The sequence below is a fragment of the Populus trichocarpa genome, chromosome 7 (genome assembly GCF_000002775.5).
Source record: "Populus trichocarpa isolate Nisqually-1 chromosome 7, P.trichocarpa_v4.1, whole genome shotgun sequence".
In the NCBI taxonomy this organism is placed as follows: Eukaryota; Viridiplantae; Streptophyta; class Magnoliopsida; order Malpighiales; family Salicaceae; genus Populus; species Populus trichocarpa.
In genome coordinates this window covers 13,364,938-13,391,320 of record NC_037291.2, presented here as the reverse complement: position 1 = coordinate 13,391,320, position 26,383 = coordinate 13,364,938, and the positions used below count along the sequence as shown (strand labels likewise).

The following is a 26,383-nucleotide window of genomic DNA, read 5'->3' as shown; positions in this document are numbered from 1 at the left end:
AATATATCATTTTAATACATTTCAGCATGAAAAACATTTTAAAAAATAAACATAATTACCCTCTCAAATAGACTTGGATCAGCTTTAAGAATGATAAATCCATAACTAGTTTAATGAATTATGATACCCCATTTCTAGGTTTTAGATTTTTTGTTTTTTTTTACAGGAGTAAGGGTCCAATTTAATTTTAGATTCTCCTTTTCTCTGCCAAAAAAGAAAGCCTTACCACCATAATAAAATAAAAATTAAAGATAGAAAATATGGTGTTTAGCTAAACCAAGCTCCTTTTTATAGTCTGTACTAGATGATTTGCTTGCACTCTGTTGGATTAGAAGAAAAAAAATAATGTAAAAAAATATAAAGGCATTATTAAAATACTGTTTTCTAGCTCGAAAAAATAATCAAGGAAAAATTATGTATATTCGAGAACATTTTTTTAGATACTAAACTACATTTGTTTTAAATAAAATATTTATACAGCTATATATTGAATTGATTCGGACTAACCCTAATTAATTTATAAAATCCATGATTCATATGATAAGATAAAATAACCTCATGAAAAGCAAATTAAAATAAATTATAAAATTAAATTCCCAGCAAACCCAATATTCAAGGGTGAATATAATAAAAAATAATTCACATAAAAAAAATAACTCTAGTCAACAAGGATAAACTTGTCAAACTCGTGATCTATATCATAGAATAAGATAACCACATGAAAGCAAATAACAATAATATATGAAGGCTAATTCTAAATTAATCTAATGTTGAAGGAGTAAATTGAGAAAAAAATCAATTTAAAACAAAACAAAAAAAATTTCATTCTAAAAAAAGACAAAAAAAAAAACTTGAGTCAACCCGAGTTAAACTACCAAACACGCAATATGAATCATGAAAAGGGGATAACCCCATAAAAACCAGAATGAAAAAAAATCGATGCTCAATCCCTAGCCAACTTAATGTTGAAGAATAAAATTGAAAAAATATCAATTTTGAAAAGGACAAAAAAACCGATTGAGTCAACTCAAGACAACTTGCTAAACTCATGACTCGGATCATAAGATCAGGATAACCCTATAAAAAGCAAATTAAAAAAAATTATGAAGCTCAATTCTCAAACAAACCCAATGTTAAAGATTGAAATTAAAAAAAAAAATTCATTTTTTTAAATGACTTGAGTCAACTCGGGCTAACCCACCAAACTCACAACATATATCATGAGACCGGGATGACCCTATATAAATTAAAGCAAAAACCAATATAAAGACTAATGTTGAAGAATAAAAATAAAAAAAATAAAATAAAAGACTTAAAAAGACTAAAATTAACCTAGACTAACTTTCCAAACTTATACCTCAGGTTATGAGGACTAGATTACCTCATAAAAAGAAAATTAGAAAAAAAAATTTCATGAAACTCAATGCCTAACCAACCTCATGTCGAGGGATGAAATTAAAAAAAAATTCAATTAAAAAAATGATAAAAACAAAACAAATATCAATTAAAATAACGAGAACCGAATTTAACACAAAAATAAAATGGCAAGACACCTTGCTATTTAGAGAAGAAATACAACTCTCCTTTACGTGCATGAAAACCGATGAGAAGAGAGAGAAAGGATATATCAAAAGAAAAAGAAAAAGGAACTCTATGCTCCTTCAACTTGTACATATGCCACTCCATCAATAAGGAGTTTCCAAAACAAATTCAATGCTATCAAGAAAAGCAATGTTCTGACACCGGAGGAATCCATAGACATTGCTAGAGCGTGATGACCTCTTTCAAACACTAGCACATGCATTGCACACACTAGCCTCTTTGCCACTACCTATTAACCCAACTCCCTGTAATTGTTTTTATTTTTAAATTTGGTATCTCAAGCCTTCATTATTATAAATAAATAAAATTAAATTTTATTTTACAAAACTAAGCAGCAATTGCATGTCAATATTTTTCCTCAACTCCACAGGATCCTCATATTTAAACAACAAAAAAATATTGTTAAATCCAATTCAAATTAAACCCAATGTGAAAGGATCAATTGAAAAAAACTTATGGGATAAAAAAAGGGTTGATCTTTTCATTGATCATGCAATCAAGTCCCTGAATCTTTCAAGAGAAAAGGACTAAATATTTTTTTCAAACTCCTCAATAGCTTCAATATTTTTAAATCAATAAAATTTTATTCAAGTTTTTCAAACCAAGCATCAGTTGGGAGACAAAATCTTTTCTTGACATCCCGGGATCCCATAACCTAGGCAGTCAAAACAAATTACTAAAACCAATCTCAAATAAATGCAACCTCAAAGGAACAAATCAGAAAAAAAAGGACCAAAATGAAAAAAACCAATGGACCAAGAAAATTAAAGAGAGAGAGGGAGAGAACATTGTGAATGTAACAGCCCGACCCAACCTGGCATATATTGTCCGTTTTGGGCCTTACCGCCCTCACGGTTTTGTTCCTGGTGACGTGAGCCCATCTCTGAGCCTGACACCCCAAAACGGGTATGACAAGTCAACAACCAACACTCTTAATAAGGTTAGCTACCACTCCTTCACCCGCCGATGTGGGATATTACAATCCACCCCCCTTAAAGAGCCCGACGACCCCGTCGGCATAACCGGATAGCCAGTGACAACAACCAGCACTCTTAATAAAGCCAACTACCACTCCATCACCCGTCGATGTGGGATATTACAGTGAAACACTATTACAATCCACGATATTTTCTCTATATGCATAATTTCTTTTGACATAAGCTTTAGTTTTTTTATACTAAAACCTTATCATGTGCTCCTAAATGATAAATTTAATGGTTAAAAAAAGTTTATATTGCATTAATATATAAATTGACTCGAAAACTTTTATCTTTCAAATAAAAAAATATAAATGAATCAAATTGTTTGAAAATCATAGGCTAATTTATTTTACCATGTATAAGAGAGAATTACAAAAAAAAAAACCTAAAGGTATATGATATACTTTGTCCCCCACACATATGAAACAATGGGGGTTGAAATAGTGTTTTCCCATTATATTTTTGTCTTGGCTCTTTTTTGGTCATTGAATTATTATTTTTTTAATCTTATCCTTCTAAATATATTTTATTTAGAATTATGATCAATAGTTTGTTTCAATTGACATCGCATAGAGCTTCTCAAAGTACTTAAAAAACGTTCTGATATTAAATCGATGTTCTATTTGGAAAATCAAATTTGACTTTCTTAATTAAACATAATTAAAGCTTAAGGACCAAAATTGGCATTAAAACAAATTCATAGACTCGTTTTTATATACTACTGTTGAGGCGTGTTTTTAGTATTTTTAGCCCTCTAAGTTGTTTTTTCAATTTTTTTTATTTATAATCCTTGTTTAATGTGTTTTTTCTATTTTGGTCTTGAACTTCATTTTTATTTCATTTCAATATCCGAATTAGAGAGATGAGAAAATGGATGGTTAAAAAAGGAGAAAGGATAGAGAATGTGTCTGTTGCCTCGATTATGGCCATGAAAAAACTCAATCTTGGTGTTAACGAGTTTTATTTGATAAGAGGAGTTTCATTAGAGTGTTTTTTTAGCCTTCATTTTGCTTGAGAAAGTAGATTTGGACTCGATAATTGTTTTGGATTTGGGTTGAATCTTAGTGTTTAACCAATTTTTGGCTAATTTGAGGCTATAAATGAGTTTATCTAGGTTACTAAGGTGTTTTTAGATATTTTCAGAAAAAAAAAAGATTGAGAAATGGGGTTTTAGGGTTCAAAACATTGGAGACCCGACTTTCCAGTCACTTAAGACGGTTAGTGGCAGAAATACAGACGACACGTCATCTAATTTATTTCTTACATGAAAATAGGGGTAGATAACCTCCCCATTTACCAATAGAAAAAATGCACATCCAAGTGCGCGGGCTTGGCCTTGTAGCCTCACGTACGACCTTCTCTTTTTAGGCAGGGGCTTGACTTTTGTTTATTAGGGTCATCGTGTTTTTTTTCCTTGTTTTTTTTATTAAATTTCATTCAAATAAATAATTATATGAAATTTTCTCGGTTTCATGACCAAAGTCACGAGTTTGACAAGTTAATGTAAATTCTTTTTGGGTTCTTTTTTAATTGAATTTTGTTTTTCAATTTCATCATTCAATAGTAGGTTGATTAGGAATTGAACTTCATAATTTGTTTTAATTTGTTTTTTATGAGGTTATCCTAGTATCATAACTTCAGTCACATATTTGGCGAGTTTACCTAGTAATTTTTTGTGTCTTCTTTATTAATTGAATTGTTTTTTTTTTAATTTTATTCCTTCAACATTTGATTGATTGAGAATTGAGTTTCATTCTTTGTTTAGATTTGTTTTCTATAGGATTATCATTGTTTTATGACCTGAGTCATGGGTTTGACAAATTAATCCAAGTTGATTTGGGTCCTTTTTTAATTATTTTTTTTAATTTTATCATTTGACATTATATTAATTTGGAATTAGGCTTTATAAGTTGTTTCAATTTATTTTTTACGGGATTATCACGGTCTCATGACATGAGTTGTGAATTTAACAAGTGAACCCGTGTTGATCCAATATACTGTTGTTTTAATATTTTTTTAAAAAATATCATTTTAAATATATATTTTTTCTAATCAAATTATATTTTTACTGATTATATATATTATTTTTAAACTCACAAAATTAACTATATCATATCATATTAACCTCTATAACGTTTTAAGTTTTTTAACCAGAAAACATGAGCACTTGAATATTTTTTTTATATTCGAATCCACGGCATAGCCTGTAACAATAATCTAGTAAAAGGCACTCAAATGCATTGGTTTATCTTTGCGTTTCAAATTTCAAACGGAAAATATCATCTTTCCTATATAAAAAAAATAAATAATCATTTTAACAATATTCATTCATCTCATCACGTGCAAGGCACGTGTGAAAACCATTCGGTGGCACTATAGAACTGTAGATCGAAAAAAAACCGCAGCAGCAAATATATCTATAAGCAAAGCAAAGCTAAGCTAAGCTAAGCTCAGAAGTCGACAATAACACAAAAATGGGAGTGGAGAAACAAGTTGTCAGACCCGGAACTGGTCCCAAACCAACTGCTGGTCAAAACGTGACCGTTCATTGCACTGGTTTTGGTTAGCTAGCTCTTTTTTTGGACAAAACCCTATTTTTATTTACTTATTTTGATTTGCAAGTTAGGAAGTCTATTGCTTTCTGTCTGGTTACTGATAAAATCTATGAAAGTATAGAGGCTTGGGATTTGAGTTTTACAATATTGTGAAAGTTTGGTTTTTTCTATATGGGTTTATGAGATTGTTATCGGGTGTGCCTTTTAATTCGTGGAATTATTAGGGCTAGATGTTGTAATTTAGGGTTTCTCGAGGTGGGTTTTGTGAGTTTGAGTTGAGGGAGAAAAAGTTTTGATTTTTTTTTTTGATTTTTTTTGTTTTTTTTTTGGGGGTGGGGGGGTTAGTAGAGAAGCATGGAGTGCGAAAGAGCTTAATAGTTATTGGGTGTGTTTATTGTTTGGTGAAAGGATTGGGTTAGATGTTATAATATAAGGGTTTTTTGAGTCGTGTTTGTGATTTGAGTTCAAGGAGGTGAAGAAGTTCTCATTTTTTTTTGTGGGTTAGGGAGATAATGCTTGAAGAGTGAAATAGATTGCTTCTGTATTATTGAATAAAGAATTAAAATACAGGAGTGATGTTGGTTGTTTTTTTATGCAGGGAAAAATCGTGATCTCTCACAGAAGTTTTGGAGGTGAGGAGGATTGTGTTGTTTTATTTTGTTGCAATTGGAAACTTTTTTATTCGAAAAATTGTATTCTTTGTTGTAGGCTTGCTATTTGTGGAGTTGAATTTTGTGTTTCTTATTTGTTTGTTTGATTGTTTTATTTCAGCACCAAGGATCCAGGGCAAAAGCCTTTCGCGTTCAAAATTGGCCAAGGATCTGTCATAAAGGGTAGGAGCCTGCTATCATTGTGTTTGCTACAAATAACAATCTTTTCGTTTACTTTCATTCAGTGAAAATAAGCAAGGGTTTGACTATAGGATCATGTGTACTTTTTAAAAGCTATGTTGATGAATAGTAGTAGCTATTTGCTTTCTCTATTTCTTCCCCTCATGATTTTAGTGGTGATATGAACATGAAAACAATTGACCCTGAGATGGAAGAGATGAAGAAAATTCTAACAATTAGCTGATGCCAGTGCTTGTTTCCCTACTTCGCTCTTCATTCTGCCTTTTCTTTTGTGGCCACTAACTCCTCTTTTCTTGATAGAGGAAGATTTGCAGATTTTTTCTGGCTATTCTTTTTTGTTGATGAAATAGTACACATGTTAGGTGCACTGAGTATATTTTTCTAAACAAGAAAATTCTTGCATTACCAGAATTTTACTGTGTGCTTTACTGAGGAAATGAAATGCCTATTTCTTGATAGATCCAACTGCATGCTTTCTTTGTGTATTCAATTTCATTACAGCCTTGTAGTTTTCATTGGTTATAAGCATGTTACGTATCAACTATCAAGTTAATAGAATCGCTGCTTTAGATGGCCAATTTGCCTCTGTTTGTAAATGCTTAATAGGATATGTTTTGATGAACTTATTATCCCATTCAATTTATTGCAGGATGGGATGAAGGTGTCATGGGAATGCAAGTGGGAGAAGTTGCTCGCCTGCGGGTATTTCCTTATTATTCTGTATTTTTTCAATGCCACCAATAAAACAGTCTCTCATGCATCAAGTGAAATAAGAATCACCATTTTGTGGTTCCAGTTGAATTATTGTTGGCAAAGGCACGGAACACAATGTTTCTGTGATCGCAGAAAAAACTTAAAAGTGTCACTTTGCCTTGTTTGAGCATACGGATTGATATTGTTTGAAATATGTATTTTCATGTAGCTTGCAATTCTAATAGTATCTAGGGATACTTTCCAAATAATTGAAAATTGTAGGAAATCAATCCTCTCTATTCAAATCACTTACCATCATATTATGTAAAAATAAAAATAATCATGCTTTTTTCTTTTCTTCCTCCTTCACATTCACTGTGGCTCACCACTCACCCATTTTCTTGCTCTGGGCGAGTAATTCTGAGATTTTGTTGCAGGTTACAGTTACCCTTTACTTTTTTATTATTATTTGTTTCAATATTTGTTAAAATTAAGAAACACTCCAATTGCTGAAACTTTTAACATTTTTCCATCTATACTCTGATCCTTTGAACTGCTTACAAATAGCTACAGCATACTTATGTAAGCATGCTCCTTGATAGATCAAGAATTGGATTGTGTTGCTCTCTAAAGTTTCTATATCTAACGACAAATGATCTTGAATGATTTTTCAGTGTTCTCCTGACTATGCTTATGGAGCTGGTGGATTTCCAGCTTGGGGAATACAACCAAACTCGGTCCTGGATTTTGAGATTGAAGTCATAAGTTTGGAGTGAGTAAATCGTGGGAGGAGGCTATTCTAAATAACATGTCATAGACATGAATATTATCTCCCAGCGTTTGATGAACATGTAATATGTTTAAGATGGAGCTATTTACTCTTGTTCTCTTACTAGGAACAAGGTTTGTAGCTTGGTTAAACATTTCATCATCTTGAAATGGGCATGATTTGGTGCCAAGCATTATGAAGCACTCAGTTTTCTCATGTTTTATGCTTTGTTTCGTGCCACCATATGACCAGATAGCTTGTGGAATTGATTAGTGGTATATGAGCACCATAACATGCTCTTTAATCAAACAAGTAATTGGCATCCTTGCTTGCGTTCACCCCTACAGCAAATAGACACCGATGTAAAACTCAGTAGTGTTATGTTCTGTGTGTCATGCCTTGAAAAAATTATGCTAAAGCGCTGGATCTAAGATAGCTTCTGTTTGATAATGTATTTAGTTGGGGTGAGTCAGTATTATCTGCTTATGCGTTTTTTAGTGTTTGGTATTGTGTTGGGGATTGTTTTTTTAAAGTATTTTTTATTTAAAAATATATTAAAATAATTTTTATTTTCCAGATTTTTCTTTTTATTTTTGATACTAGTACATCAAAATTATATAAAAACATTAAAAAAAAAATACCAATTTAATATTGTTTCAAGTTGAATGTACTTTTTAAAATTACCTAAACCACAAAAATAAACAATGTGTTGGCGAAATCAAATAACAGGAAAAGAAGAAGAAGCAATTTTGGTTTTCTGGCAAGTCTTGATCTGAGGCAAGTTTCTTAAATGGAATGGAGTTTTGTTAGGGTCAAGACCTCTGATCTCTAGCAGTGACCTTCACATGACACATCAGTATCAGCCCTCCTCTCACTGGCAATCGCGCACAAACGCAGAAAAAACAAGAGACTTTCTGTGATATTGTCAACAATCCTCGAAAATTGCTGGTTGTTGGGCTGGTCTGAGTTTTCAAACAAAGTGGACAATTTCAACCAAAAAGTGCCGCAGCTGAAATGAGATGTGGCAGGTAGCACAGAGGACAAAACACAGAACATTTCCAATAAATAAGCATCCCATATAATTCCACAAGTGGCACCCCCCTTGTCAAGTTGAATTGTATGGCATACTTTTAGCTATTTTGAAGTCAGTCAAACCGATACTGCCGATATCGGTCACAATAAATCACCTTTGAACAAGCAAGCACACCAAGTAGTAGAGCACGGTCAACGATATCTGGAAGTGAGATAGCCGCGTCCAGGAGTCAAGAAGGTCTCTATGTTCTTTCCCTTCTCTCATTCGACTCTCTGTATATAAACATGGATGATCCTCTTAACACTCATCAACAAATCGCAGCTCACTTCTTTCTCCCATAATCACTTTCTTCAATTCTCTGTAAGAATTCCCAATTAATTCAACTCTTTGTTTGATCAATATATCAGCCTTCGAAAATTCCATTAGAAATCATAACATGGGTTTGAAAGGTTTTGCTGAAGGTGGTATTGCCTCCATCATTGCTGGAGCTTCCACACACCCTCTAGATTTAATCAAGGTCCGGATGCAACTTCAAGGTGAATCCCACATCCCAAATCCATCTGCCTTACAATCCTATCGCCCTGCTTTTGCCTTGAGCTCTGCTGCCAACATATCCTTACCAACCACCCTAGAAGTCCCTCCTCCACCCCGTGTTGGACCCCTTTCCATTGGTCTACGTATCATCCAATCCGAAGGTGCTAATGCCCTTTTCTCCGGTGTCTCCGCCACCATACTACGCCAAACCCTATACTCCACCACTCGTATGGGCCTTTATGATGTCCTCAAACATAAATGGACTGATTCGGATACTAATAACATGCCACTTGCACGTAAGATAGTGGCTGGATTGATCTCCGGTGCTGTCGGGGCGGCAGTTGGTAACCCTGCAGATGTGGCAATGGTTCGTATGCAGGCTGATGGGCGTCTCCCTATTGAACAACGTAGAAACTACAAGAGTGTTGTGGATGCCCTAGGTCAAATGTCAAAGCATGAGGGTGTTGCCAGTTTATGGCGCGGTTCAGGTCTTACAATCAATCGTGCAATGATTGTGACTGCATCACAGCTTGCAACATATGATCAAGCCAAGGAGATGATTTTGGAGAAGGGTTTGATGAATGATGGGATTGGGACCCATGTTACGGCAAGTTTTGTGGCTGGTTTTGTTGCTTCTGTTGCTTCAAACCCCATTGATGTGATCAAGACTAGAGTTATGAATATGAAGGTTGAGCCCGGAGTGGAACCACCTTACAAGGGTGCATTAGATTGTGCAATGAAGACGGTCAGGGTAGAGGGTCCTATGGCCTTGTACAAGGGGTTTATCCCTACAATTTCAAGGCAAGGACCTTTTACTGTAGTGCTATTTGTCACGCTAGAGCAAGTTAGGAAATTACTTAAAGATTTCTGATTATTACTTGTGATGTGTTCAACTAAAAATTCACATATATTTATTGATTTATTTGTTCAACTTCAATTATATATTGGAAGCAATATAATTTTTATTCTCCTTCACGATTTGTCTAAGAGAGTGGTAGAACATGAGTGATATTGATCATGAACAATAGCCAGCTATGGTTATGCAATACAATTCCTCAGATCATGATGATCAAATGCTAGATTCTAAACGTGGCTTCTTAGCTCTTCCTTCATGCTTGAAAGACCACTCACCTCATCTTCACCTCCTGGGCTCATGGCTAAAAGTTTGCTAGACCTCAGCAGTCACAGTTCCTAAGGCATCTATATATATGATCAGAAGTGGGCCTTAACAGTGACATATGGTTCTCCAGGATGCTACAACGAAGCTCATCGTTGCTAGCTTAAGCTGCTGAGGGTTTCCTGATCATCAGATTAAAGATGAAAATACAGCAAGATATTATCATATATAATGCCAGATTGGAGCATAGTTTGATATTTTACGCCCATTATTCAGCCTGCAAGGAGAGATGTCCCAAGCCAAGTTCAGCAATCATTCATTTTCACTCTTCACTCCTCATGGTTTAGCCGCTCTCTCACCAGCCATTTTGCTGGGCCAACTTCTCTTCTACAGCAAGATTTCATTAGCTACATGAGCTAGAAATATTCAGCTCTCGTGGTTTGAACAATGATGCTGCATTATATCCTTGTTGCACGTGAATCAATATGCTGAAACACAGTATTATTGTCGGGTAGTTCTACACCCAAGTAAAAGTTTGTCTAGCACAATTACAATTATTTTTTATATTTAATCACTTCATTTCACTTACTAGATCTAAATATTCATATTCATCGGAAAATAAGTATTAAAATTTGTTTTTTAACTATTTACTTATTAAATTAAGATGAATTATCTTATTCTGTCCCTCACAATCTTTACTTATAATCGTTCAATGATATAAAATAATACAACAATTGTAAAAAAAAGAAAAAGAAAAAAAGAAAATCACCCATCAAGCAAGGAGATCAAAACGTTTATCATGAGACCTAGTGGTGATGGTATTATGGTAGGAAAACTAGATGAGAGTGGGTCAATAACAATAATTTCTGTTGAAATATCCCCATCAAACTCTTGCAAGTTGCAGCCTGAATTTGACAACTTTAATTTACCATCCTACTATTATATTATATTAAATTAAATTAAACAAAAACAAAATCATTATAGTTAAACTTATAAAATATTATTCATTGAGATATTATTATTTGTTTTTTCCCTCTCAATTTAACCTTTTAATAATGAATTAGTTTGTTAAGTTAATACGAGTTTACTCATTTTATTTTTTTAATTATACTTGTACTTATAGCTATTAAACATTACCCTATTCTCTAATCCGGAATTAGTTGATTGCCAATAAAAGTTATGAAATACAACCTTGCTTGCTAAGGCCTGCAATGGGAAAAAAGTTTACCTAATCAGTCGAATGCTAAATTATTCTATTTGCCGGACACTTAACAATAAAGATTCAATTTGGGGAAGGAGGCAAGGTGTATGATTAAGCACTAGATTAATATAATATAGTATAGTATAGTATAGTATAGTATATACCTTTTGAATTATATTTTACCAAGGCTTTTGCTAAAAAAATAACATGGTATTTATATACATGAGCACCTCTTTCGTCCTCCACTACAAAACATCAAGTATCACACAGGAGCCATATGCCCGTCTTATCATCACCTTCGAAAACCCCATTTGCTTACATTGAATCAAGTGGATTACAACATTATATTGACTCATTACACACATTTATACCTTCTTTATTCAACATCAAATATAGATTCTATGGGTACTTGAATCACTCAGAATAATTGTTTTTGTTTTTTAAAGCATATTTTCATATCGTTTTGATGTGTTAATATTAAAAATAATTTTTAAAAATTAAAAAAAATATTATTTTAATTTATTTTTAAATATAAACACTTTAAAAATCAACTGTTTTCTATACTCGTAAATATCCTAAAAAAGCAAATTCCAGCTAAGGGATACGTGGGGCCATATTTTAACATCGAGGGCCTAAAGTTGGTGGTGTTTTTTCCCTCAGGAGTGGGAGGAAAATGATGACCACTACATAAAACGTAGACTGTTGGGGATTCGAGAAAGGGAGTCGAACTTTACCAAACTATATGCCTAGATTAGGTAGAAACTCAAGTATTTGGATGAATATCGTAATATTTATTGATTAATTCATACTTTTTAAGACACCCTCTTAATTTCTTTTTACATTGGTTATTTTATTTATAAGAAGATTATATCTCTAATTATCATAATCTATCGAGAAATTTATATGGATATCTTAATATTTATTGACTAATACACACTCTTCAAAACACACATTTAAATTCTTCATGCATTGCCGGTTCTTGTATTTATAAGAAAATTACACCTCTAATTATCTTAATCTAACAATAATTCTAATTAATTATTGTTAGATTAATGATGGGTTTTGATCACAATTGGAAATAAGAAGATTAGAGAGATATTTTTCTCGAGTATTGGCAGTTCAAGGCTAAGAAAACCTTGAATGAAAAAAGAAAAAAAAAAGGGTGAAACTGAAGCAATTGATTTGATTATTATTTAGTTTACAAGCAAGAGAAGAGAGGAACAATGCCCTTGTATCCTGCAACCCAGCAGAAGGAAAATTTGGATCATATTTGATTGCCTTAAAAAGGGAAGACCTTATGATGTTTTGATTAAATATCAGTTCGCCCCCTATGATTCTTGTTCCCTCCACCACTCTCATGAATAATTTATATATAATATAATTCATCATTATTGATTTTTTATTATATACTTTTACTATTTATTTTATGGGATTTCTATATACACGAGTGCTATCTACAATTAAAAATTCAAGATCCAAGAATTTTTTTTTTTTTTTTTTGTGCATAAGTTGGAGCCTGCAATCGACGCCCTTTTAATTATTAGTTAATACAAGGCTGTTTTAATTTATTATATTAATTTTTTTTTTCCTGTGGGGTCAATATTGCACCATGTAGAACACCTTCTCTCTGCCTTGAGATGGGAAATGAGTATTTTAATTATTAGATTAGCAAGTAGTAGAGTGGATACTTATGAGCAATGGCACATTTTAATGACTATATGATTTAAGGTGTTTATTATCATTATTGGTATAATTGCAATCATACCAGAAAAAAGAAGACTTGGGCTAGCCCAGCTCAAGCCTTCAGCTCTTGTTTTGTTGAAATGGATGTTAGACCTGCTGAGCCGCATGGTGTTTCAGTCCATTCAAGTGCTCTGGGTGCGAGTCCATGGATTCTTAGAAACACAAAAATCTATGAACCTCAAAAAAAAAAAAAAAAAATTCACATTATGAAAAGTAAATGGAAGTTTTACAAATAATAGAAATTCAACAGAATTGTGAGTTATTAGACGTGTTGTTTCAAGTTTTTCTCTTTAAATAGAAATTATATCGAGTTATTTAGGTTTGATCGAGTCGAGTCAATTTCCAATTAATTTTTTTAAAATTCAGTTGAAATTAAATGAAATCAACTAAAGCTATAAATCACATTATAAAATGTAAAAGGAGGTTTTATAAATAATGAAAAATAGAAACTCAATATAATTGTGACTAATTATATTATAATTATCAAGTGATGCATTCCTTTTATCTTATATATTTATAACTAGTTCGAGATAATTATATGTTTGATAATATTGTTTCAAGTTTCTTTTTAAATAAAAAAACATTGATTTACCTGGATATAATCGAGTCAACTCTCAAGTAATTCTTTTAAAACTCGGCCAAAATCAGGTTCAAAAACCAACCCGCTACATGTCTAATAATTTACATAATTACAAGCTTTTATCATGAAAACTTGAACCCACGCCACGCCTAGGAAGCACGTATATATCTTCGATGATTCTCTCTTCTCATGCAACTTGAGAGAGATAATTTTCAATGCAATGAATTTGGTAGTGCATACTAAATTCCGAATAAATTATGTGCCAAAACATTTTGTAAATTGCAATTTTATTTTTTAAAAAAGCTAATACACAAACGTTAAATCAAATTTATGCTTATAAATAACATCATAATTCGTTAAAAATATATATAAAAATATTGCAGGTTTATATAAACTAATGTGGTTCAGATTTTAAATACAGAATTCTGATATTTTCAAATAAATAGTGGGCTAAAATTCTATTTTATTACAAGAAAATCTAATTAGGTTCAGGGGTGGTTTGGTCTTTACTACAATATGGTTTGGGTTTGGGGCTCTAGCTTGGATTGCCAAGAAATTGTTCTAGTATTGTGAACTAGGATAGGGGGAGAGATCGGAGAGACGAGTAAAAAAATTGATAAACTGATTAAATTGAGAAAATAAAAAAAAATAACTGAAAAAATTAAATCATGAAAAAAACTGATTAGAATATTTTTAAAAAAATTGGTTCGGTTCAGTTTTATAGGCCCGAAATCACAAAACCAAACCGAACCAATTTAGTTAAGAAATAAATCAAACTGAACCGAATTAAAAAAAACTGAACAAAAAGAACTCATTAGAAAGTCCAAAAAAAGCAAAAAAACAATATAATTTTCAGTTTTTAATATAAAATAACCAAATCGAATCGAAACCAAATCGAAACCGATTGGTTGAGTTTCGGTTTTTAATTTTAAATAACCAAACCGAATCAAAACCGGTTGGTTGAAACCAGTTTCAGTTCAATTTCAATTTTTTTATATTTTCATAAAATTTTAATTTAATTATGTTTATAAATAAAAACTGATGACCACCTCTACCTCTAGTCCTCTACTGTGAATGTGAACCAAGGTTCTCTGAATTGGGAACGTGCTCGATTTGACTTTGCGCCTGTTCATGGCTTCAGTTCGTTCTCCTAGTTCTTGTCACAATCTATAAAGCTTATGTTTAACATGAATGTTTTTGTAGTATGGTAGGACCTCAACCAAAATTAAAAATCAATTAGATCTTGTTTACTTGCCTATTCACATTAATTATTATTACTATTCTTTTTTATTTTTATTATTATATTAGTTGGCAAGAGCATCATATTATTTATTTTTTATAAATGATCTAAAAAAATATTTTCTATGATAATAATATAATTTATTAAGAAAATAAATTCCTTTAAATCCTGAATTCAAGATGACGATGGATAAGATAAAATAAAATTTTATAAACTCCTTTTACGAGCTTAACTAACTAACTTCATGTATATTTAATATTATAATACATATTATTTTTTTAAAATATTTTTTATTTGAAAATATACTAAAATAATATTTTAAATTTAAAATTTTTATCTGTTACACCGGCTTATTAAATTATCAAAAAAAATAAAAAAATCAATTTAATATTTTTTCAATCAAAATATACTTTTAAAATGTATTCAAAATACTATATAGTGCTTTCATACCATAAAAATCATTTTGTAAGAAAAATATTTCTTTTCTTAAAAAATCCCTCTTATAAGTTATACCTCAACCTATTTCGTACCATTAAAATCATTTTGTAAAAAATGTTTTTCTAAAAAAAAAAAAAAAAAGTCTAAAGAAGAGAGAGAGAGGCATTACTCAATCAACGGTAAAAAAATAACTAATGTTAGGTTAGCTTAACCATAGACAAAGGTCAACTACTATTCTATAACAGTAAAAGGGCAATATGGTCATAAAAACTCTTTAAAATCTTAACATCTCTTGACACGCTCACTTCTTCAGTCACAACTTTCTTGTACTTCTACTTTTAACTGTTCCCCCCTCCCTCCCTCCCTCCCTCCCTCCTTGTAATATTTCAGTGTTTTTAAGATTTCCTTTTGAGTCAACTTTTGTGTATTTGGATCTGAGCAACGAAAGATATTATTATTATTTTTTTCACTGTAAGTGATTGAATTTTAGTTTTATCTTTATGGGTTCTTTTTTCTTGTTTTGAGCCTTCCTGTTTTTGCTTGATGTTTGTTGGATTTTTGTTGAATTTGTCTCTGGTTTGAGTTGTTTTTTTGGTTTTATCTTCTTTTTGCTTGATGGGTTTTCGTTTTTCTGTTTGGTAATTGTGAAAGTTTGGTGCTTTGGTTTGTTTTAAGCTTAAAGTTTCCAAATTTCAGTACATGGGGTTTGATGGATTCAGGAGAGAATTTGGATTGCCCTTCTTGCTTGATGAGAATAATCAATATACATAGAGATGCTAATTTCTTTGATTTTGTTTTTTTTGGTATCTTCGATAATTTTCATGTGATAGAAATGCTGAAAGTTCAGCTCAGCTTATTTTGGTTATAGTTATCTTTACCATACTTTCAGTTGGTAGAAAATGGCAGAACAAGAAAGCAGAATATGATGAAAATTCTTGTGTTTCTTGTTGATGTCGAGGGAAGTTTATGAAGCTCAGTTATGGAGTGCAATTTAGTTGTAGTTTTGTGCTCGTAAACAAAAATCATCTTGTCAAATTTGATAGCCAAGGTTTAAGCTTGTAGAGGTTATTTATGAGTTTGTTCCACATTTTTACTTCTTATTGTTCACCATCTTATTGCATTTCTATCTGATTGCATTTTGTACCATTTAGCTCATGTTTCTTGTTTTTCATGCTACCCTTTGCAGGAAATCTGGGCATATATACTTATAGTAGATATCTGTGAATAATTCATTAGTGCACTGAAGGGAAACAATATGCCTTGGTTGAGTCCACCAGTTGACGTGATCCGCAAAGTTATGCGTTTGAATTTGTATTGCAGGGTTATTCTGTAAATCACCTTTCCAGTGAACTTCAATCTTTGAGACTCTGGGCTTCTTGTTCCTTACAAAATTGTTAATGGGATCTAATCACTTTTTCATCTTTTATTGTGATTTTTATAGGATTAGCTGAAAAGATAACAAGAAAACAATATAACTTTCCTTAGTTTCTCTTTTTGTTCGATCTTCATTCTGTTTTTCCAATTCAAGTTTTCTGTTTCTACGGCGTTTCTTCCTCTTTTTTTCTGCTATTCTAAGTCCAGCCCATCTTTGATCTTTGTACCGAGCTTTTCCTTGCCCTGCTTTCGATTATTAGGCAGTTGCTCCGTGTTGTAACCTACATCTGGATAGTTTTGAGTTTTAAGCGTTCAAAAGAAGTTATGGTGTGCCAAGCAGCTAGTCAAACAAGATTTCGGGCATTGAAACACGAGAATGGAAGTGCTGGAAAACTAACAATTATAGTTAGAGTTATTGCATGCTATCAACCATTGCAGGATTGTCAGGTTAGTGTAAAACATTTAATGCTTCCTTTATTATTTAACTGTTTGCGCGATGCAACTAATTAGCAGTTCATAAGAAAGTATTTTTGTCAAAGAATTGAATTGTATATTTTTGCTCTTATAGTCCATGGCTTTCTTTTTGCTCCTTGTTTGGTGGCGATACTAATTCATTCCTTGTTTCTGGTACTTTTTTGCAGGCTGAATACTTCCGTCATTTGCTTAAACCTGTCACGTAGATTGATTCCACGTTTCTGTTATAGTATCAAACTGGAATTTGTAGTTTTTCCTTTTCCTTTTCTTGTTCCTAAAAGAAGCAGCAATTAATTCCGCATTGCAAATCAAAGCACAACTCTTGGTATGTTTGCGATATCTTACCACTGGGTCTGAAGCTAAAATGATAACAGGTTCTTTTCTAGACACTAATTTATTTTCTCTCTTTTATTTTCATCTACAGGTAATTATTTTGGTTGGATGGTTAAGGCTGAAGGTTCTTGGCTGTTTCCACCACTTTCTACTTGGCAATCACCAAATTTCAATCGCATGACCACATCTTTGGATCCTGCGCAACTACAATGTTTGCCAGCATGTATGAACCCTGGCACTTACATGACGTCTGCAAATATGTCAATGCCAGGGTTAGCAGTTCCAAGCATTCCAAATTTTGAGACACAACAAGGCAATGAAACCTACGGGTTGCCTCCGTGTTTACCCCCTCACTTCCAGAATTTTCTTCCTGGTACAAATCCATATGTCAAAGAAAACTTGTCTGTGTTTTCTTATGGGCTTGGTAGGGGAGGTGTGCCAAATCCAATTGTTGGATGCCAGAGAAGGTTCTTCATTTTCGATCAGTCTGGGAATGAAAAAAGGTTGATGTATAGTTCCTTTGGACTTACTGTCCCAAAACCAACTACAGCTGATGCAAAGCCAATTCCTGGTTATTTTAACTACAAAGAATATGCAGCAAAAATGGACCAGATGAAGCTGAAGTTACACGAAGTATCAGACGAGAATCACTTTAGTGGTGAAGAAACTGAGATGCACGAGGACACTGAAGAAATCAATGCGTTGCTAGACTCGGATGGCGATGATTATGATGAAGATGATGGTGGAAGTGACGATGATGATAGTGATGATGATGAAGTAAGGAGCACTGGTCACTTTCCCATTCTGATTAAAAGTCACGGGACGCAAGAACAAGTAGAGGAAATAACAGAGGAAGTTACTAGTTCTGATGGTCCAAACAAAAGGCAGAAATTGATCGATGGCGGGTACAAAAAATCATCTCCAGTAGACACTGCTAGTTCAGTGAAAGTGGAAAGATTTCTCGGATATGACAATGGATATGACAGTGATATGGGATCAAGCTATGCTATAGGCCAAACCCAAAAAGAGGGAATGGTTTCCATTTTGGGCAGCAAGCAATTTAGAAAGGATAAGATTCATGCAACCTTGAAAATTCTGGAGAGCATAATCCCTGGTGCAAAGAATAAGGAACCGTTGTTGGTCCTTGATGAAGCTATAAATTACTTGAAGTCTCTGAAGCTCAAAGCCAAAACGCTTGGAGTGAACTATCATTAAGTCTCATTTCCTCATTCCATGGTAGCATGTTCGCTAAAAAGTGGAAGGAAGGAAGAATGAACGAAAGGTAGCTACTCAAGAATTCTTGGTTTGAATGATTGATGAGTTTGAAATCACTATATTAGCTTTTTTCCTCATGTGGGGGCTCTTTTTCCAACTTTTTTTCCCCTCAAGGGCTTGTATATAATGGGCCAATAAAAGGAGAGAAATAGTGGGATGATATGGCTGTTTTGCTTGCAGAAGGTGAAGAAAAAATGGGTTTTGTTTGTTGACCAGAAATGATTATCTTTTAGCTTTATTGTGGATTAAAGGTTAACAAAAGTCTCAAAGGATTTGAACGCGTGGGTTGATTGTGTAGAGGTGGGCTGTGCTGTAAATGAGGACTTCCTTTTCTTCAAGTGTTGAGAACCCCCATGGATTTAGTGCATGCGCGTTAGGTAATTCGGGTCCCACTATCCACCCTTCCCTTTTCTTTGATTTCATGCTTTTGTCTTGGTCTCTTTAAACTCACACAAATCATTCTGGTATTAAACTCTCATTAAAAAGTAGCAGTACAATGAAAACTTCTGGTGTGGGATACTACTGTGGAGAAGCTCAGTGGTTAATCATCAATTGTTGGGGTCCACTCTTTGATCAAATGTTCTTAATAAAGTCTTGTTTGTTTTCACTCATTCCATCCTGGCTTGCCCATGGTCTTGCACAGTATTGGGACATGTGACCATAGTTATGTAGTGTGAAGTCCTTTAATGCCCTACCATGGGTTTGTCAGATTTGTATGCATTGACACTTGGAGTGTAGAACCATGTGATTGATGGTAGTAGTAGTAGTAGTAGTAGTAAAGTGCTTGAGTTTGAGTATGTTTATCTTTGCTGTTCTTTTGTTGTTCGTCTTGTTGTCTTATGCATCGATGTTTTATGTGTGTCTGTAATGGATGAAGTGAATAAGATTCTCTTGCTGTGGAGATGGATGTCATCCTTTGAGTTGTGGCAGATGAGTGGTGTAGGGACAAGTGGATCTTGAAGCTGATTTCATGGTAATGTCTTTGCTTGTGTTCTGCCACTGTAATAATATGCACTTACGGTGTCAGAAAAATGTGTGTTTTGACGCCATGTTAAAAGATAAAAGCTGGCTCACCACTTCACCATTTTCTTGCAAAGAATGAAATAAGAATTCGGACTTTTCATAGCTTTTCCTTTTAAGACATTTTTACTTTCTATAATTACCCATGGTACATAAAAGAAAGATTCTTGATTAAAAGTAAGATTTACCCTGGCATGGATGGTGAATAATTAGTAGTACAAGAATGATAAATCGTTAGGAGCAGTGTCATCACATCATATGCCATTTTATGACCCTATTGAACCTCTCGTCCCGTGATCCTTTTTTTCTCTCCCTGGTGCCATGTCTTTATTCCTTCAATTATAGAGGAGTACCAAGATGAATGATTTCCTTTTTTTGAATGCCATAACTTTTCCTTTCCTTCATTTTGGACGAGGATTTGTAGGGATGAGGTGACTTGGATGATCATGAACCATGCGGATTTTTATAGGTTAGAGGATCGTTGGGTCTTGGATTAGGAGGTAGGGTTTTTGTTTTGTTTTTCCCTTCCTTTATGTAGCGTGTGAACGATTCCCAGTTGCTTGAAATAGAATTAACTGACTAAATTATATGTAAGTTAAAAAAACATCATGGACCAAGATGTGTAAGACACGTGAAAGTCTTGGCTACCCTTCACTTCGCCAACCCAAACTTTGCCTAACCTACCTCAGATGGTGTTAGCAAGGTAGGGTCTCCTCAAGATCAAAATCTCTTACAGGGATTGTCCTCGTCACTAACCATATATATCTTCATGGGAGTGTTTATCTATCCAGCCTCGTAACACCTGCGCATAATTGGTTCATATTGAGTGCTGCATTACTTTAAGCTAGAAGAAGAACAGCATTATCTTTTCTATTTTTTTTTTAATTAACATGGGTGTCTCAACAAGCGCACACCTCAAATTAACAACCATGAATAATCCTGATCAGAAACAAATCTAAGCTGGAGGGACCCTTATCTTGTAAGAAAAAGAAGCGGTGACAGCACTCTAGTCTAGATAGGGCTTGTAGGCACAGGTCTACAAGTCCAAAAACTGTGGCATCCGTCCACATGCATCTCCCATCTTTTCTTGCAAAAGTCCAGTGGCTGCACACACTTTAAAAGTCCAGATGCATGTTAGTAGAATTTTTTGTCAATTATCCAAACAACCCATCGAGCTTGCAAGTACTTCCTACATCAAATTATACATAACATAGATGTAGAGACTAGAGAGTCCTCTACGTAGGATTTGGTCCCTTGCCTATAGCTACTACGTATAGCGCATGCTCTCTGTTGTTTGCAGTACGTGGTTCTGACAACTAATTAAGACAGATCAGTATCGAAGGGAAGAAAGCTTGTGCGTGAGAGATTAATGTACGTAGTCAAGGACATTCAGTTTTTGTTGTCTTTAGGGTGAGTTCGGCCGGCAATCTAAAGGATGTTAGATACTTTATGAATGATGCTGATGGATTGTGTTTTTTAAAATAAACTTAATTTTAAAAATATATTAAAATGAGTGTTTTCATATTTTTTTTAAAATTTTTAACATCAATATATCAATATCATAAAAAATACTAAAAAAAATATTAATTTAATATTTTTTCAATCCAAAAATACTTTTAAAAAATACATAAAAATAAAAGTAAAAATTACAACAAACACCCTCTACATTACTAAATTAGGAGAAAGTGTTTGCTACCTTAACTTGAAGTTATGGATACTAATTTTGTTTAGATAACTCATTTAGTGATTAAACTTGGGGAAACCTCTCTTCAGCTCCATTAATTTAGTTTCAAAATTTCTTATTTTATCAAATTTCTTTGATATCAGACAATATTATTTTTCAATTTAACGCAATTAAAATATTATATTCAATTTGCAATTTCTTTTTTTAATAGTAGTAATGGTATCTGTCTAGCAGCCCTCTTTGACGAAAGCAATGTCAATAAGAGGTGACGGTAGCAATGGTATCTGTCGAGCAGCCCTCTTTGACGTGCGTAATGATGTTACATGATTTAACTTTCTACTATCTTTTTGTAAAAACATCTTGATTCTCCTTGTCTCCCCCATTTCCAAGCGTGAAGTCTGCTAGTATAACAGTTGATAGATGTCAAGTCCTCAGTGTTTTGAGAACCCACCGAAACTGACTCCAGATTATGGCGCAGGGACAGTCCAAGAACTTGGTGGCCTTAAAACCTATGTTACTGGTGCTTCAGATTCCAAGCTAGCCATCCTTCTCATTGCCGATGCTTTTGGTAAGAGCCCACCAAGCCTTTCGCCCCCCCCTCTTTCTATTTCTTGATTTCCACTTTCTTAGGTTTGATTTTGAGATGGGCTTTCTATTCTCTGTGAAAGAGTGTGTTTATTTAGAAAATTACTATACTGATCGGCCTGTTATCTCATCTTTAAACGTATTTTTCCAGGTTATGAAGCTCCGAATTTGAGGTAACATAATTCTCTCATTTGCTAGAATGAAGTTTGGTGTTTCCATGGCCAGTTTTTTAATCTCAATTCATTGCCTCTTGACTTTGTTATTTAACAGACCATTTTTAAGATTCAATTCAAAAGGGAAAATAAAATGAGGCTAGGGAAAATCAATTAGCGCTCACCTTTATTTTCTAATCATATTATTTAAATAATTGTTATAAAACCTGATTTGGCTCAATAGGTCCTAACATCTAATCATATGAAGTAAATTTTATATTGAATTAAGTTGATAGTTCATCTAATTAAATCTAATTGACCTAATGATTTAACCCGCAAATCAGTTGAATTGAGTGAGACAGAACATGATTTGACCTTTTTAGGTTTTTTTCAAAGCAGCAATGCTGTAACAATGTTATTTTAGAGCAGAGTTCTATAACTATCATATTGATATCATCTATTGATTGGAAAAATAGCCCATCCAGATAAAACATTTCATGTTATTGATCAAAGGACAAAACCAATTCTGAGTTTTAACTTTTAACAGTAAAATTCATGTTCAACCTCCACAAAGTATACCTATTATAGAAGGAAATAAATCTGGCTTTGCAATGCTTATGTTCTTGCTCAAGTGTCCTACCCCAAGTTTGGGGCAAGGAACAGGTGCGTAACTGAACAGCCTCTATATATTCTACGAGTATAATACTGAGTTGAGCTTATTTGTCTTCACTGTCCAAAACATCTCCCTGTTGCACTTGGGGCATCACAACAAGAATACTTGCCCTGATATCACTTATCTCATCAAAATAATTATGTAGTTTCATTGTTCTTGATGTGAAGGAAGCTTGCAGACAAAGTTGCAGCTGCTGGATTCTTCGTAGTAGTTCCTGATTTTTTTTATGGTGATCCGATTGATCTAAGCAGGCCTGGCTTTGATATAGAGGCATGGAAAAAACTCCATAACACGGTGAGTATCTAGAGTAATTTCATAAATACCGAAACACATGACTTGAACCAGATGACAGCCTTCATGCATGTGTTTTAATGAGCTAGTTTCGAGTTTAATCTCAGTTAATCTCTTATAGGACAAAGGACATGAAAATGCAAAATTGGTAATTGCCACTCTAAAAAGTAAGGGTGTGAATTCCATTGGCGCGGCAGGTTTTTGCTGGGGAGGTGAGTCATTCTCCCTCGTAGCTAAGACCTTGCTCAAACTAGAACAAGCTCTTATCTACTGGACTGGAAGGATCAACTTGGCTTGTAGTATTTGATTATTCATATTTGTTTCAGGGAACGTGGCAGTGAAATTAGCCAGTTCTAATGATATTCAAGCTGCAGTTATATTGCATCCTGGTCCACTTACCATTGATGAAATTAGAGGTAAGGTTCTTCCCTCGTTTCTTTGTGATTATGAAATGATTTAGGATAAATAGGAAATAACAGATATTTATGCATTACAATTGATGACAAATATATTATATTGTTTCAGAGGTAAAGATTCCAATTGCTGTTCTTGGAGCTGAAATTGACCATTATTCTCCGCCAGAACAATTGAAGGAATTTGGAGAAATTTTATCCGCAAAATCTCAGGTAATGAGTCCTCAACCTAAAGATTGGCGATTATCTGATAGAGGTTATGTGGTATAAGGAGATAATATTATGAAACATTTTTCACCTCATCACTTGTAATAATTAACATAGTTAATTATCAAATCTGACCTATCTTTACAGGTCGACCCAGTGACTTCCCAGAATTCAGTGTCGAGTTGGGTTTCGACCAACATTTTTTTTTTTAATTTCTTTTATCCAAAATGATATTATTTTAAACAAAAAAATAAAATAAAAATCCAACAAACCCAACCTATAAGATAATCCATCCAACTCATGACCCAAATTCAAATCTTAGACCAGGTCACTGGTTTCGTATAACTATGCTAACTAGCATGATCTAACATTTTGGGTAGAAGGAAAGGGACTTGTGTCTTTGATCATTCCATGCCATGTTGAAATGACATGTTTTGACCCAAAAGCTAACGATGATTCTTCTATTTCCCTTACTATTGATGCTCTAAATTGTATGCTAATGTTTGATTCCTCTGTTTTGCAGCTTGCTAGCCTTTTGAAAATATTCCCTGGTGTCAGTCATGGATGGACAGTTCGTTACAATGTCGAGGATGAACCGGCTGTTAAGAGTGCTGAAGAAGCTCACCGCGACATGTTACACTGGTTTACCAAGTTTGTCAAGTGAAAGAACCAACAATGGTGCAGACAAGATTTGTCAGTACTATTGTTGGGGAGATTTGTATTGGTCGAGGTCGCTTAGGCCTGTACCTAGCCTGTATGTGTGAGGACTTACTCACAAGATTAGACATAACTTAAAAGCCTAAAATAATGAATTTTGGGGGCATCTCGTGTATTCCTTGCTCACGTATGAAACTCAACAAATATCATTACCATGATAAATATAATAATTTTTCTACCGTTCATTTGCAAGAATGCGAAGGCATTGATATATATCTCATTAGGAGAGTGCAAATAACACTGCCAAGAGATGGATAGATACACGGTTCAGAATCTAATCCCAAGCCAAATCTTCTAGTTTTTGGTCGAGGTTTTTCTGATATTAATTAAATTTGGTATTGTGGTGTAGATTGTTTTTTATTTTAAAAAATATTAGAATGATTTTTATTTTTTGACACAAACACATAAAAAAAATATTTTAAAAAAATCAATTTGATAATTTCTTAAATAAAATATATCTAAAAAAAATTATTTTACTTCCAAACACTCACGAACAATCACTAGTACTTTTGAAGCTAAATAAATAAAATTGCCCGTTTGACTAGTACTTCAAGAACATTTTTTATATTTTATAGCCTTTGTTATGTAGAGGTTATATTTGGTCTCATGTAATAATTTCTTGTTTTTATATAGGTGTAGCAAAAGTTTTGTCAAAGATTATATGCTCTAATGCTGCATCATTGCAAGACAATGGTGCCCTATGGCCCCTTTCTCTTTAGAGTGGATAAGAATTAAGGAACAGTAGATCATGCAAGTGCTTCATGTATGGATACAGTGAAGGCACCAAGTCTTGTCTCCTTGATGAGCACTCAGAGGTGCCCCACTTTTGAGTTTCAACTCTCATGCTGACATTCGCTTGCATGAGGAGTAGTTTCAGAGAAATTCAGTCAAGTCTGCTACACTTTGATGACAACACAATGCAGTCTGAAACTGACTACATTCATTGAAATGATTTAAACGAATTATATTTGTTCAAAGACATGAATAATTGTTTATATTAAGCACATTCTGATGGCTTTTTACTCTTGTTATTGACTTGTTAAGTTAGATGAATTAAGTGGTGATGGCCAGTCTTGCAATATCTGATTAAGTGCTAGGTTGCCAGATGTAATTTTTATAAGCGTCTGTGAGCTTCTAGCTCAATCTGTATCCATATCCCTCTTCCTTAAGAGGACTCCGACTCGAGCCTCTCCCTTGTAACCAAACAAATAAACCTGTGCAGATATTTGGAAACTATGGCATTTGAACTTCAGATTGTTAAAATATTAAATTGGGTTGGTTACTTCATAAGCTATAGGGCATAGCAAACAATGATCAAAAGACCAGCGTGGCCTGTATAGAATCAGAAGCTAGAAACTGGAGTTGTTTTTGTGTAAATTCTTGAAGAAAATATCAGGTGAAATGCATTAATATTCGGGGAATTTTATTTTCTTTTTTGTTTTTTCATGTGCTTCACCTAACCATTTAAGTTTTGAATTGAGATGTTTTTTTAACGAAGAAAACCGGCTAAATTCCCATTTGTCCAAGAATTGCATTTTGGTTAATTACTGTGCTTGTGGAATGATGATCTGAGAAGAATATCAGCCTATGAAATTTGTTGTCAGGATATTACGTCAGAGATCGGAAGATAGTAGTCATAGTGTTATTGGTCCTGAAATTAACTTTCAAAGAGGATTTCTTTCCATGGACTTACATGGATATTCTCATAATGTAATGAGTGAATATTTCCAACAACTTACTCAATGTTCATTGATTTTTTTTGCGTTTTAGAAGATTAAGTGTCTTGATCGTCTCAGGTCAATACCTTGTGGAAGATTTGAGGCATTCCTGCTGTGAGTTTGAGATATCT

At 33.5% G+C, this 26,383-nt stretch overlaps 4 protein-coding genes across 5 annotated transcripts; all 4 read left to right on the top strand.

Moving 5' to 3' along the window:
• Positions 1–4,948: 4,948 nt before the first annotated feature.
• Positions 4,949–7,666, top strand: LOC7486076 (peptidyl-prolyl cis-trans isomerase FKBP12). Its single transcript, XM_002309841.4, has 5 exons — positions 4,949–5,144; positions 5,736–5,769; positions 5,909–5,970; positions 6,638–6,690; positions 7,356–7,666. The coding sequence occupies exons 1-5, from the start codon at positions 5,057–5,059 to the stop codon at positions 7,455–7,457; spliced, it is 339 nt and encodes a 112-aa protein (XP_002309877.1). The 5' UTR covers positions 4,949–5,056; the 3' UTR covers positions 7,458–7,666.
• Positions 7,667–8,664: 998 nt separating this feature from the next.
• LOC7485046 (mitochondrial uncoupling protein 5) lies at positions 8,665–9,992 on the top strand. The gene has a single exon (XM_002309842.4). The coding sequence runs from the start codon at positions 8,920–8,922 to the stop codon at positions 9,886–9,888; it is 969 nt and encodes a 322-aa protein (XP_002309878.2). The 5' UTR covers positions 8,665–8,919; the 3' UTR covers positions 9,889–9,992.
• A 5,660-nt stretch (positions 9,993–15,652) lies between these two features.
• LOC7485047 (transcription factor bHLH143) lies at positions 15,653–19,693 on the top strand. Of its 2 annotated transcripts, XM_024605367.2 has the most exons (4): positions 15,653–15,807; positions 16,523–17,157; positions 17,352–17,509; positions 17,609–19,693. In XM_024605367.2, exon 4 carries the CDS (start codon positions 17,626–17,628, stop codon positions 18,730–18,732), a length of 1,107 nt encoding a protein of 368 aa, XP_024461135.1. In that variant the 5' UTR covers positions 15,653–15,807; positions 16,523–17,157; positions 17,352–17,509; positions 17,609–17,625; the 3' UTR covers positions 18,733–19,693. The 2 variants fall into 2 exon arrangements, with proteins under 2 accessions (XP_024461135.1, XP_024461136.1); XM_024605368.2 differs by lacking the exon at positions 17,352–17,509 and having other exon boundaries at positions 17,635–19,693.
• A 2,049-nt stretch (positions 19,694–21,742) lies between these two features.
• On the top strand, positions 21,743–24,719 carry LOC7485048 (endo-1,3;1,4-beta-D-glucanase). Its single transcript, XM_002309844.4, has 7 exons — positions 21,743–22,064; positions 22,233–22,254; positions 23,074–23,200; positions 23,319–23,409; positions 23,524–23,613; positions 23,723–23,823; positions 24,341–24,719. The coding sequence occupies exons 1-7, from the start codon at positions 21,917–21,919 to the stop codon at positions 24,479–24,481; spliced, it is 720 nt and encodes a 239-aa protein (XP_002309880.3). The 5' UTR covers positions 21,743–21,916; the 3' UTR covers positions 24,482–24,719.
• The last annotated feature ends 1,664 nt before the right edge of the window (positions 24,720–26,383 follow it).